Here is a 14,772-nt window from a genome sequence, read left to right as displayed (position 1 = left end):
GATGGGTATTTCACTTATTTTTCTTCAGCAGCAAATACATTATTACTTCATGAACATACGTGTTTAGGTGATACGAATTATCTTGTTTAAGTTTCAGGAAGTAACTTAAATTGTTGAATTATCTTTCCAGTTTACTTAATGATTTATTTTAAAAATTGTATGTGCAATTTCTTAATTTAGAAATTGACTTGCTATATTGCACTCTAATTTCTGAGTGAAACTCACTTCACTGCCTCTTGACAGAAAACTTTGAACTTATAGAAAGGCATTTCAACTCTTAGACATTACATATTCAATACTGATGTGTTCTGTTTTGCATTTGAAATAACAAAAGGGAATGGAGGAAAGATAATAGGATATATAATAAAATAACTAAGGTAACAAAAAGCTACTAGTTAACAATTCCACTTTTGAATTAAAAGTCTGGAATGTACTAATTTTATTTTTTTCATTTTATTGTAAACAGACCAAACTCTGATTCCAAAATAGAATTGTGTGTGGATTCCTTTTATTTGGCTTTAAGACCCTCTGTTCCTGGGTCCCCAGATCAGCCATTTTGTGTGAGGAATCTCCTAGCACACATCTACATCTTTTATTCTGGTCAACCTATATCACCATGTATTTAGTTCCTGTATGGTTTTTTCTTAACTGGGATCCCTTATTCATTCCAGCAGATATACACCAAGGGTTACTAGTAAGCCACTAAAGATAAATAGCCCTTTCTTTATGGAATTTAATCTGCTTGGACAAACATAATTAATTTCTCTCAGTTTTATATTTTTCAGTATTGAGGACCTACATGTCTCTTGAAGAATTTATTTTATATGTGTGCTTGTATGTATGTGTGCGTGTGTGTGTGTGTGTGTGTGTGTGTGTATATATATTTAACTTAATTTTGGTATTTTTTTAATGTAATTGGTAATTTCAGTTTTACTTTCCAGTTGTTTGTTGCTGGTTTATAGAAATATTTTGTATCTTCTGACCTTTGTAAATTCATCTATTAGTTCTAGGAGTTCTAATAGAACATCCTTAGGATTTTCTGGCTGACAGTCACAGTGTCTGTAAATAGAGACCATTTTATTTTTTCTTATGCTTCTTTTTTGTGTGAGATTTTAATTTTAATATAGTGTGGCTTAAATGTGAAATTAAGTGAAAACTCTAAAACCAAAATAAGACTACACATAAACAAAAAAGTTAGTGTAGTGAGTGATGTTATTTTGCTGAAACTAAATCACAGTTCAAACACATGAGTTAGTTCTAAGGCTTCCTAGAATCATATTCTTACTCTCATTTGGACCTAAACTAACATATGCTATGACTGTTGTCCACCACTTTTCACTATTTGAACTTGCTCCTAACTCTTTCATTTTATAGTACACTTTGAGATTACTTGATCTTTGGTTGGTACGGATAAATTGATTATAAGTTATTAGACTGCATCTGTTCTTTTTTTTCAAACCTGAAATATTTCTTTATTTTATAAATGCAAACTTGGGCACTGGAATCTCTTAAAGCAGTTTTTTATTATAGTGTGGTCATGCAGGGGATCAAGAATGTTAAGTCTCACGTACATGGAAACATTAAAAAAATCGAAGATTTGGCTTTGTAGAACAGAGCCTCCAAAGCATAATCATTCTCTTTTTCCTTGATGATTTTTTTTTAAATTTTGATTTTATTTTACAGTACAGAATTGATCTATTTCCTTTATATTTTTTGTGTTTTGCTTTCTTACTGCAAAATGATCATGTTTTTGGGACAGTGCAGGTCAGAAGCTTATCTCAGTATTAAAACACTTTAATGGATCTGGACAAATGTACAGGCTTTTGAACAGCTGGGGCTTTTATCCATCTGTTATTGCCCTTGTTCTACTCTCTAGTGTGAAATTTTTCAGTTGTGTAAACCAGTCTGAGTAGATTTTAACTCTGGTAAATAATTAATTTTCCTTCTGAAGAATTGAATCTATTACATATTTTGGGGCGCCTGGGTGGCGCAGTCGGTTGAGCGTCCGACTTCAGCCAGGTCACGATCTCGCGCTCCGTGAGTTCGAGCCCCGCGTCGGGCTCTGGGCTGATGCCTCAGAGCCTGGAGCCTGCTTCCGATGCTGTGTCTCCCTCTCTCTCTGCCCCTCCCCCGTTCATGCTCTGTCTCTCTCTGTCCCAAAAATAAATAAACGTTGAAAAAAAAAATTTAAAAAGAATCTATTACATATTTTAACTACAGTCATTGTACATCTAAAATCTTGTCTTTCTTTGGAACGTGTCCCTCTTTTTTATTTAAGTCTGATAATTCATTGGTTTTAACTTTGGGGCAGAATTTAACCCTCTTGTAAACAATAAAAAGAGAAGCTGGGCAACCATTAAAATTAATAGTACTCTGTAGAATATCTATGTATTTCATATTACTGCACCAATATGATACTTAATGTATTTGGGAGTTGTATTTTTCTAATATAGGTATAATATAGATAATATAGGATGTTTCTCTGTATGTAGTTTCTCCTAATATTGACATGTTACATAATCATAGTATGTTTATCCAAACATACGCTTTTCCAGATTTCCCCACTTTTCCCAGTTTTTCTATTCAAGATCTGGAAAACCAGTTTTGTATTCAGTTTTTATGTCTCCTTAATCTTCTCTAAGCTATGACAGTTTCTATGTCTTTCATGGCTTTAACACTTTTGAAGACGTTACTGGTCAGGTGTTTTATAAGGTGTCTTTCAATGTTGGTTTGCCTAATGCTTTGCCATGATTAGACTGAGTTTATGGGAAGAGTACTACGTAAGTGATACATCCTTCTCATCTGATCGTATGTAACTTATTGTGATACTAATTTTGATTGCTTGGTTAAGGTTGTATCTGCTAGGTTTCTCTAATGTAAATGTCCCTTTTCTCCTTTTGCATATGGTGTTCTTAGAAGCAAGTCAGTATGTCTAGCCCCACACTTTATGTTTTTAATTTAAATTTTAGTTAACATACAGTGCAGTATTGGTTTCAGGAGTAGAATTAAAGTGATTCCTCACTTACATACAACACACAGTGCTCATCACGGGTGCCCTCCTTAATGCCCATTGTCCATCTAGCCATCTCCCACCTGCCTACCTTCATCAACCCTCCGTTGTTCTTTATAGTTAAGAGTCTCTTGTTTACTGCTCTTCTCTTTTCCCCCTCCTTCCCATATGTTCATCGGTTTTAGTTTTTAAATTCCACATAAGAGTGAAATCATATCTTTGTCTTTCTTTGACTTATTTTGCTTACCATAGTACATTCTAGCTCCATCCATGTTGTTACAAATGGTAAAATTTTATTTTTTGATGACTAATATTCCATTGTGTGTGTGTGTGTGTGTGTGTGTGTGTGTGTGTGTGTGTGTGTATGTGTGTGTGTGACATCTTTATCTGTTCATCAGTTGATGGACATTTGCAGTCTACACTTTAAAGAAGGAAAAGCAAGCTCCACCTCATGCAGGAAAGAGTATTAAAGAATTTGTGAAATTTTTTGTTATTTATTCAGCTCTTGTGTTTGTTCTTTTTCTTACTTCTAGAATATTCCTTTTGTCTTAGATCCCTACAGTTCTCTAATTTTTTTTTCTTTGTGATTTCCAGCTCTTTTTTTCTGATTTGTAATTTGAGATATTTCTTAGACTTAATATTCTACTTTCTAAATGAGGCTGTGACCATTTTCCCCTTTAATTCATCTACTGAAATATTCAGTTTGAAAATTAGATTTTTAACGTAAACAAAGGTGTTTGTCTTTTTGCATTTGGGTCTCAAGTGCCTGCCTGCCTGCTTTTTCTTTTTTTTTCCTTCCAGGTATTCACTGGTTCCTTTTGCAGTTCTGTGTTACTCTACTTGTGTTCCTAGTGCTTTTTCTCATTTACTTTTTGGATGGTGTGGCGTCTTAGATACACATTTACTTTTTCCCTTGTGGCTTTTTAAACCTCAGGTCTGGTTACTGAAATATTGCTTATAATGATAAACCTACCAGTGATTAAAAGGAAGTAAGTCATTTATCTCTAAGGTTAAAGGCAAGCTGTTGGCCTCTCTCAGAAAACTGAAGAAAATTTTGTTTTCAAGCTGTTTCCTAGGTAGAGATGTCTTAGCTCATCTGTGAAACTCATGGTTTAACAAAAAGACATGGGTTGGCAAGTAACCTTCCTCCTGGAGCTCATCTCCACATGCCAACTTGTGGATCTTGACCTTAGGATCATATGTTGGTCTCCAGTGTCTACTCACTTGAAGGTGGGGAAGAAGCCCTATACCAGACTCAAAGCCCTCTAATCTCCGAATCTGCCTGTTTGAGGCCTAGCTCTGTTAATGGAAAAGGAGAGGAGAAGGCATTCCTCTACAACTTATTTTTTGAATTGTCAATCATTAAGAATAAAAATTCTGTGAGTCACTTTGGGATTGTGTCCTAAAGAGTGTATATGTTTAAGTGCCTTCTTCTGAACTATCACTAAAGACATAGTCCTGTAGGTGTACTGGACCATGGCTTCCTTTGAATGATTTGGGTTTCCTTTCTCCCTCTATCCAGCTATCACTGATAGCTCAGCATCACTTAGTCTCATTTTTCTAGTGGTCTATAGCTGATAGCATGCCCATAGATATCTCATTATATTCAAGTATTTGTTTAATATTAACAGTGTCAGGTGCAGTTCTAGATCTTGTTAATGTAAATGTGGTTGTTTTGTTTTGTTGTCTTAAAGCCGAGGTGGTGTTGACCATATTCAGGAAGACCTGCATTTTGTTGGTGGAATTTTTTCCATGCTAAGGACTTCCAAATTTGTATACCCACCCTGGACCTTTCCTCTTATCTCCAAACTCATGTATCCAGTTGCCTGTTTGACATCTTCTCACAGTTGTCTAATAAGCATCTTAAATTTAATATAACGCTGTTTGCCTGCCCCAAACCTTCTCTGTCTCTGTATAGGGCACTACTGCCCTGCCAGTTGTTGAGGCCAACAATGCTGGACTCATTTGTGAAACTTCTCTTTCTCACTTCACGTCTAATCAGTCTATCAGTAAGTAACTTGTCAGCTCTGCTTTCAAAACGTATCTGGAATCCAAGCTCTTCACTAGCTCTGCATCTTCGAGCCCTGCCTAAGAGCTATTATCGTACTGGATTATTACTGTGCTAGCCTTTCTGCCTTTCCTGTTCTCACCTTTGCTCCCCTACAGTCTATTACCAGCAAAACAACCCTTAGGAGATCCTCGTGAGACAGTTTTTTCATGCTTCTCCTGATACTGTTAGTATCAAAGTATTGCTAACCTCAGAATATGTCAGGAAATATTCCCCCTTTTTCTAGTCTCTGGAATAGTTGGTGTAAGTTTAAAGTTATCAGTTCTGGGACAGTTAATTAAATGCACATCTAAAACTATGTGAGCTTGGAGGTACCTGACTGGCTCAGTCAGAAGAGCATGTGGCTCTTGATCTTGGGGTTGTGAGTTCAAGCCCAATGTTGGGGTGTAATTACACACACACACTTAACATGTGAGACTGGTGGGGTTTTTTGGGGGTGGATTTTTAATTGTTGATTAAAGTCCTTTATTACAAGTCTCTTCAGGTTTTCTACTTATTCTTGAGTTTAGTTTGGTAAATTGTATGTATATAAATTGTACTTTTAGGAGGTTGTTTTGTCTTAAGCCTTTTTTTCATATTGGCATTAATGGTATTTTTATTTTTTAGTTGTATCAGTCTTTTGCTAGTAATGTATCTTCTTTTTAAATCAGTCTTTCCAGAGATTTTTTTCTCTTGGTAGTTTTTTTTTCTCCCAAACACTAATAGATTTCCCCCTCCAAACACCCAGTTTTTATTCTCTGGTTCTCTTTATTCTTGTTTTCTGTTTCATTATTTTCTGCTGCTATCCTATTTTATTCCTTCTACTTTTGGGGGCTTGTTACTCATTTCCTAACAGATTGAGTTGGATGATGAGCTCATTACTTTTCAGACTTTCTCTTTTTTTTTAAAGTTCTACATGTGTAAATTTCTAAGTGTTTGTTGGGACTTAGACTAAGCATTTTCATTATTGTACTGATGTAAAAATTTTTGAATTTCCATTATGATTTTTTTGGAGATTTTTTTAGGAGTGGTTTTAGAATTTCCAGATGTGGTTAAGGTTTTTTGTTAATCTGTTTTGCTCCTAAAACTGATGTCAGAAAATGTGATGGTGCATGACATTAGACCCTGGTATTTATTGAGATTTGCTTTCTGGTCTAGCATGTAGTCCCCTTCTGTGGTTGTTCTGTGTGTACCCTATAATTGGTTTGGTTTTCTGTAGCATGTATATTCACTCTGTATTTTTACTAATATATGTGCTTTACCAGTTACTTAGAGAAGTGTGTTGAATTCTCCTGCTATAATGAGAAACCTGTCAAATTTTCTTTATAATTCTGACAACTTTTAATATATGTAAAGTTGTTTTTTTAGTTTAATATTATTGCAGCTTATTTTAAAAATATCTGTTATTTAGTATCGAGTGACCGTTTTGTCTCCCAACAGTGGTTTTTGCCTTCAAATGAGTTTTGTCTGGTACTAATATCGTTGTATCAGTCTTTATTTGGTTTGTGTTGTCATATGTCTTTTCATTACTTTTAACTTTGTGACCTTATGTTTTAGGTTGTTTTCTTGTAAATCATATATAACTGGATTTTTGAAAAATCTGAACTGTTATTTATATTTTCATTGAAGAACAGAGTTTTTGATGCTTGATTATAAATGTATATTTCTGCTGTCTTATTTTGTACCTTCTAATTAAATCTAGTTCATTCAGGCTCTCCCCTCAACCCTTCTGTCCTGTTGTATTGATGTATGTGTTTTTTTTTTTTTTTTATTTTCCTCTTTTCCTGGCCACTGAGTTAGAAGTTACACATTACATACATAGCTATCTTGTAATACATATGTAATTTGTATATTTTAAATTTGATTCAGCTAAAGTGCATAGTTGATTACAGTTGAAACTGAAATAGTATCTCTAACTTCTATTTTAAATAACACACGATCCTTATTGCTATAGCTGATCATCTCTCTTGAATTAAATTTCCCTTTGTCTAACTTATCCTTAAATAGTGACTTTTTGGGGTGCCTGGGTAGCTCAGTCGGTTAAGCGTCCGACTTCAGCTCAGGTCACGATCTCACGGTCCTTGAGTTCGAGCCCCGCGTCAGGCTCTGGGCTGATGGCTCAGAGCCTGGAGCCTGCTTCCGATTCTGTGTCTCCCTCTCTTTCTGCCCCTCCCTCGTTCATGCTCTGTCTCTCTCTGTCTCAAAAATAAATAAACGTTAAAAAAAATTAAAAAAATAAAAAATAAATAAATAGTGACTTTTTTTTTTTTCTGTAGTTTGAAGGTTCTTCATGGAGTTGATAAATTTCTGTAGCTTTTATATCTGGCTAATTAAAGCAGGCTTCAAAATTTTTCACACAAATCTATTTGTTTTCTTTAGAACTGAACTTTATGATTAGGCTGTTTTTTATTTATTTTATTTTTTTAATGTTTTATTTATTTTTGAGAGAGAAAAAGCAAGCGAGCAAGCAGGTGAGGGGCAGAGAGGGAGACACAGAATCTGAAGCAGGCTCCAGGCTCTGAGCTGTCAGCACAGAGCCCAATGTGGGGCTCGAACTCAGGAACTGTGAGATCATGACCTGAGCTGAAGTTGGACACTTAACCGACTGAGCCACCCAGGCGCCCCGATTAGGATGTTTTTTAAAAAGCTTTAAGGATTGTATACAATCAGACGACACTTCCTGGTACTATATTCTCTCTTCTGTCCCTTTTTTTTTCTTCATATTGTTGGATTTAGCTAGCTCTGTGCTTTCCGTTTTGTTTTATTTAATTACTTTATTTTTAACATTTTTATTTATTTTTGAGAGACAGAAACAGAGAGAGCAGGGGAGGGGCAGAGAGAGAGGCAGGCTGCAAGCTCTGAGCTGTCAGCACAGAGCCTGAGCAGAGCTCGAGCCCACGACTCGTGAGATCATGACCTGAGCCGAAGTTGGACGCTTAACTGACTGAGCCATCCAGGCACCCCAAGTTTTATTTACTTTTAGAGTATCCCACTGGAAATGTGTGTATGAAATGATTTTATTTGTAGTTACCATATAGGAGGGCATTTATTTTATTAGCTTTCTGTATGAAATACTGTTACTTAAGTTCTAGAAATATATTAAAGTTAAAAAGAAAGGAATTTAGTAACAGATAACTTACAGAGTTCTCTTTGGAATTTAAGATACAGTTTTCTGATGGTGTCACAGGATTGGAAACTAATTGACCATTTGCAAAGAATATTCATATTTATTATAGAGCATGTATTACTCATGGAAAATAAAATGGGAGTAGTGAAAACAAGAAAGTTTTATAATGTGTTTAAACACAGGTCTTTTTCAAAGTGTGTTCTCTGGACCAGCAGTGTCTGGATCACCTGTGAACCTGTTAGAACTACAACTCGTAGGTTCAGCTTCACACATTAGGGGCCCAGTAGTCTGTTTCCAGAAGTTTTACAGATTATTCTAATGCTAAAATTTGAGAACTGAGTTACAAGGTGGTGCAAACTACATGATGCATACATTTAACAGGCATACACAATGCCAGTCATTCTTTATTTCACAGACAGAAGTACTGCAGATATATATTGGGATAGTAAACGAAATGAAAACATAACTGAGTTTAACTTTTGTTCAAGGGATTTCCAACTTCTTAACGGAATTAATAAGGATGATTAATAAATATTAAGATTTCCAGGGGCGCCTGGGTGACTCGGTCGGTTAAGCATCTGACTTCGGCTTAGGTCATGATCTCACAGTCCGTGAGTTCGAGCCCCGCCTCAGGTTCTGTGCTGACAGCTCGGAGCCTGGAGCCTGCTTCAGATTCTGTGTCTCTTCCCTCTCTCTGACCCTCCCCCGTTCATGCTTTCTCTGTCTCAAAAATAAATAAACATTAAAAAAAAAAAAAAAGATTTCTTGATACGAAAAAGTACAATATGATGAATATGAGAATATGATATAGAGGAAGTTTGTGAATCAAAGTATTTTTTAATTAACACTAAATTCTTAATTTAATCCAATTTTAGTGCATTTTAATGCATCTCTTTTCCTCATAACCCTACCTAGCCAATAGTTCAAATTGCCACAGAGGCCTTTTAGGCCTTAATACCTCACCATTAAAAGCTCAGTGAAAAGGCTAGAAAGATGTTCATATTCTCACCTTAAAATCTCACGGGAAAATAGGGCGTGGAGAAGGTCATGCTCTCTTGATATAGGTCTTTTGTTTGAAATCCTTTGTTTTAAAATGTTTTGTAGTAATCCTCCCTCAATAGTATGCATAGGTAGTAAATCTTTTTTAATTACTCAAATTAGTATTTGCATAACTTTTTATTATGGTACAAATAATTTCAGTCTTTAAATAATGATAGTATTTTATTAAAATTCTCTGTGCTTTTCTTTCAGGAGAGAAATAGAAACAAACAATAACCGTATGAAGATGTCCTGTTAGAATTACAACACTAATGATGTAGACTCTGGAAATGCCTAATAAGTCAAAGAAGACGTTATTAAAGCTTTTTTTCTGCTTAAGGTGACATCTTTGAACTCTAACACAGAATTGACTCTTCTTGTAATGGTTTTCATCAGCGCATCTGCCCTTATACTCTCACCAAACACACTTGAGAACTGTAACTTCGTCAAGCACTTTCTGTCCTGAAGCTTTTACCAGTATCTGCTGTCTTTTGTAATTATGCATCCTAGCTAAGGCACAGAAGACTGAATGAATGCAAGGATTCATTAACTCTTTGAATTTGTTAAATACTAACAGTTAACCATTAGAAGTGGTTCAATGATGTAAGAGTCACACTGCTTCAACTTTTTCTTTGTTGTAGTTTTTAAATTGTCAATTTTTAGCTATTTGACAGATTAAAAGCAAAATAATCATGCCATATTTAGTCCTGGAGTTCAAGTCTAAATGTTTATGTGAAAAGTTATTGTAGTAAACTTTTAATATGGCAAAGCAACCTTAAGCTCTATTTTAGCCAAATGAATCATGATCTGAAATTATATTAGAACATTTCCCTGGTCTTCAAAGCGTTTGGTGTAACAGAATATTGATATGCAGCTTGGTGGACTTCACCAGTTAATGCACATTCTTCTCCCCTCCCTCCCCCAATAATGTGTATACTGAAAAATGTGCATTTGTCTGAGGAATTATTTTGTTTGCTGCCACTTAATGAATCTCAAAATTTTGAGTAAATGTACCTCAGTCTAATCAGACTTTTTATGACCTTTATAACTACATTTAAAACCCTTAATTCCTATTTCTGGGTGTTTGCGAGCCTGATTGCGATCATGAAGTAAAAATTTATTATTCTAGGTATTCACTAGCTAAAGAAACAATAGTTCTTGTTTAGCAAGCATATACTGTTCCTCAACTCGTTTCTCCAGCTTTTGCAGTGTCCTGGCATCCTTAAAATACTTTGAAAATATGGCCTTGATCCATGGATTAAATCAGTATCTAAGTGAATGTGTTGATGTTTTATTGATCAGATCTATATAAATGGGAATACAGCATATATCTGGGTATTCTTATAGTTATCTTTTTAACATCTTATTTTTTTCATTAATTACATATCAACATTAATTTTGTAACTTGAAACAAATTGATTTTGTATAATTAAACATGTCAAGCATCTGTATTAACTGATTTGATGGCATAAGGTTATGAAGATAATGTACTGCCCCTTATATTACTGTTCCAAAAGGAGGAAACTATGTAGAAAGATACATTAAGGGTGAAAATAGCAATATAGTAGATTTGAATACCTTGATGTTTTGCATTACTCCATTTATGTTTACATCATGTTTAGAAATGTGTTCATTTACAGTGGTCTTTGGTCACTTCAGTTCAAAAATTTAGTGACGGATATTTCTTTGAGGCTTTCATTTATATAATTTTTTTGTACAATGTTTTCTTAAAGGTACAAATACTGTATTCAAGTGAAAAAAATACAGTATTTGTAGATAATCGTAGCTACTTCACAGTTCTTTCGTAGTCCCAGTGTAGTTATATCAGTGTTTACTGAAGGGAACATCAAAATATTAGTGGTATGTCACAGAATAAAAGACTTTCTTAAAGGAAAATTGCACCTATTTTACCTTTTTAAGAGTAAGCCATGAAATCTCGTAACACGTCTCTTAACTATTTATACTGAAATTGGCATTTGGGTATAGTCACCACAGCAATGTTCTGTATCCCTAAGATTATATAGATAGGACGTGTCAAAGCTGACTGTTGTCACTCTGGAGGTCCTATTAGACAAAACTGTAAAGGGGTGACCGTGTAGAAAGGGTCTGAGTCCTCTCTCTGAGGTTCTCTTTTTCTTGGTGCTTTATTAGCAACTCTGAATATTTTTATAAAACTAGTTACATTATAAGTGGATTCAAACTTGTTTAATTTACATTAGGTTTCTATGTAAGAAGTGTCACTCACTCAGCGAGCAGGCTGATTGCAGTAGCAGACGCAGCTGTCAGATGTAATCGAGGAGTCTATTCAAGGTGAGGAGTACATCCCAGTGCCTTTAACCTGGATTTCTAATACGAAGTGAAATGGGTGCAGCATTCCTTTGGAAAAACAACAACAACAACACTTTTGTCTTTTCAAAATTGGTAGTTGTTTTCTTCAGAGCACCTACCTTCTCTTCCTCCTTGGTCTGTCAGTGTATGGCAAAAAGGTTTTTCTCTGAATGAAATGATCACAGATTGTCTCAATAGCACAACTAACTATTTCTTAACTGTAGGGACCAAAAGGGAGAGAACCTGGGCTCTGCAGCAGGAGACACATCATCAAATGTTTGAATAATCACAAATTAAGACATTATTGGCCCAGTCAATTTCTTGCTTCCGATTTTTCCAAAATCTGGTTTGAATGTTTCTTATTAAAGTTCTCTTACGTGGGTATTTTATTTTGAAAGGTATTATAGTTTGTATATTTAACAGTAAGGGGGAAAATGTAACCAAAATTAGTATTCTTTCTCTATACATATTGGTACTTGAAGATTCCTTTCAGAAGAAACCCCAGCCTTTTCCTAATTTCAATACTTAATTCCTCATTTTAACTCGAGTGATCTTTCTAATTCAAAAGCTGTGTTCTTTTTGAATACCATGCATGGGGGTTAAGCTGATGTTAAAACAGTTTGCAATAAAAAAGAATCAGCTTAAGTCATTTAATCATTTCAAGTGCATTCTGCATCCTATAAAAATAAGTTTGAGAAATTAAGAGAATTGTGTTTTCATTAAGTTTTGCATATCTTTTGTTATGCCATGTAAATTCCCTTCTTTTTCGTATGATTAAAGAAAGGTTATGATAAAATGATTAGTTCATTTACATTCACTTGTAGCAATTACATGAGAATTTGAATTTTGTCGTGTTTGGGTTTGTTCATTCCTGTGAATGATGGTACAGTTAGGTGAGATTTTCTGTTATGGTACCCAAACTCACCATTTGGTCCTCTTTAATCTTTGAGGGTTTCAATAAAAATTGTTCACTCATATCTGTGTTTTTTTCCATTTTATCTTCAAAAATATATATTGCTTGCCAGAAAACAACATTTTTGTCCGTCCTATTGTGGGTTTCCTGATTGACACGTCTCTCAAGTACAAATAGATTGTATCACTCGTTTTAGTTGGCCATTTAAATTAAGTGGGGGAATTAGAGAGAGGATAACAGTTTATCCTAATCTTTATCTGCTCCAGTGAGCTTATTGAATTACATGCTCTTAGTACTAAACTTAGAGCAAAAGAGAAAGAGGCCTATTTGTTTTCATGTAATGGGAGCAAGTAGTGGTACCAGCTGTCTAATAACCCTAACCCCCTATCCTTGGTACCAAGGAATGCTTTTCCAACAGTCTGTGTGTTATCCTTTGGGATAGATAGAGCTTGTGCAGATACGATCTGTGATGAATGTGGATGGTGCATTGATTATTGGCTGGGCTCTTTATCTAAGGTACTTGTCCTGATGGGGGAAACCAAAGAGTTTAGTTTTGTGCTGTTAAAACTTTCCAGATGCGCTGTTGGCCTGTGAACAGGGCACAATTTTACAGAATCCCCAGGTGTCCCACACTGTGGCATCATTTGGAACCTCCTTTTTACCAGTCATTTCCTAAAGGGAGTGTTTGCATTTCATCAGCATATTTCTATTTGAGGCTACCCCAATTCTTACCAGCCTGGCCTTATCTTGCTTAGTGATACTAGGTTTTGTAAGTCTACTTTAGAAACTAAAATATCCTGTTTGGCTTTTTTTTTTAAGTTTATTTATTTTGAGACAGAGAGCGTGAGCAGTGAAGGGTAGAGAGAGAGGGAGAGCGGGAGAATACCAAGCAGGCTCCACACTGTCAGTGCAAATCCCGATGTGGGGCTTGAACTCACAAACTGTGAGGTCATGGCCTGAGCAGAAACCAAGAGTCAGACTCTTACCCAGCTGAGCCACCCAGGCACCCTGGAACCAAAATATTCTTGCAGTCAGAAGTGAACTGGCCAACTCAAAGTCACTGGCTTTCTAATTACAGTACTTGGTGATAGCATAATCTTGAGGTGTTTTCTTTTCTCATTCCTCTTGGTGCAGTAGTGAGAAGTAGAACTAATATCACCTACGTGTGGTAGTGGCAGTTTCGATACAGTTCATGTATACTGCACTAAGTTCAGAAACTGTCTACTCTATAATTTGAGTTACCGTTTGGGACTAAATATAAACAAACTTTTTGTAAAACAACATGCAAGGAAGATGTACGTGTGGAGTTCATAACACTGATGAGTTCCCCATCCCTTCCTGCCACCCCACTTGCCTATCCAAATACTCCTCCCCACGCCCTTACATAGAACACACGTAGGGATGTAGATGGTTGAATGTCATTTTAAAACATTGGATATATCTGACACCTCTGTAATCAGAATGGAATTAATCCTGTAAGAGAATGTCTTAGAATTGGAAGTTGAAAGACCAGACTTCAAGTTATTTCTAACTGGTAGATTGACCCTGAGCGAATCATTTCTTTCTTTCAGTGCACTTACCAGGAGATTGGTATAGAATACATCTAAGGTTCTTGGCAGTTCTGAAGTTTTGTGATTTATGATGTAAATAGCTTTGTAGACTATGACCTGTTCTAGCAATGGTGAATGTTTGGTCTTTAGAAACTAAGTTTGGAAACTGATATAATTTTTAAAAAAATAATTTTATTTACAGAATATAAATAATGAACACCTCAATTAGATTTTATACATTGTGTGTATGACTACTTTCCTTCAATGATTTTTGAAGTTCTTTGGTACAAAATCCTCATCTTTTCCATAGTATTGATAAAAAGAGACAAGAGACTATGTGTTCCAAAGAAATCCAAGTCTTTTTTTTTTTTTTTTTTCCTCTTCATTATCCTGTCATTGTATATTATCCTTATGGGTGTTTTTTAAATAAAAATATGCTTTATATTTTTAAAATAGTTTTACAGAAAAATTGGGAAGACAGTACAGAGTTCCCATACACCTTGCAGCCAGCTTTCCCTATTAACATCTTACATTAGTGTGGTACATTTGTTACAACTCATAGACCAGCATTGATACATTATCATCATACTTTTTTTCAAATTTTTAAAGTTTTATCAAATGTCCATTTTTTAGTCCAGGATGCCATCGAGGATAGCGCATTACTTTTAGTTGCTATGTCTCCTTAGCTTCTTCTTGGCTGTGGTAAGTTTCTCAGACTTGTTTTTGATGATCTTGACACTATTGAGTACAGGTCAGATT

General features: G+C 35.2%; 1 protein-coding gene across 4 annotated transcripts in view; it reads left to right on the top strand.

Annotated features, from left to right (window-relative positions):
• YTHDF3 (YTH N6-methyladenosine RNA binding protein F3) overlaps positions 1–12,527 on the top strand; it is a 40,680-nt gene extending 28,153 nt beyond the window's left edge. For all 4 annotated transcript variants that reach the window (XM_040487710.1, XM_040487711.1, XM_040487713.1 and 1 more), the window contains one exon: positions 9,436–12,527. In XM_040487710.1, the coding sequence (XP_040343644.1) occupies positions 9,436–9,459 (24 nt within the window). In that variant the 3' untranslated portion in view covers positions 9,460–12,527. The remainder of the gene's footprint in view (positions 1–9,435) is intronic.
• Positions 12,528–14,772: the final 2,245 nt, after the last annotated feature.

This window comes from Herpailurus yagouaroundi, unplaced genomic scaffold (genome assembly GCF_014898765.1).
Source record: "Herpailurus yagouaroundi ecotype Mexico unplaced genomic scaffold, PumYag 165, whole genome shotgun sequence".
Classification (NCBI taxonomy): Eukaryota; Metazoa; Chordata; class Mammalia; order Carnivora; family Felidae; genus Herpailurus; species Herpailurus yagouaroundi.
This window is presented reverse-complemented; position numbering and strand designations above follow the sequence as displayed.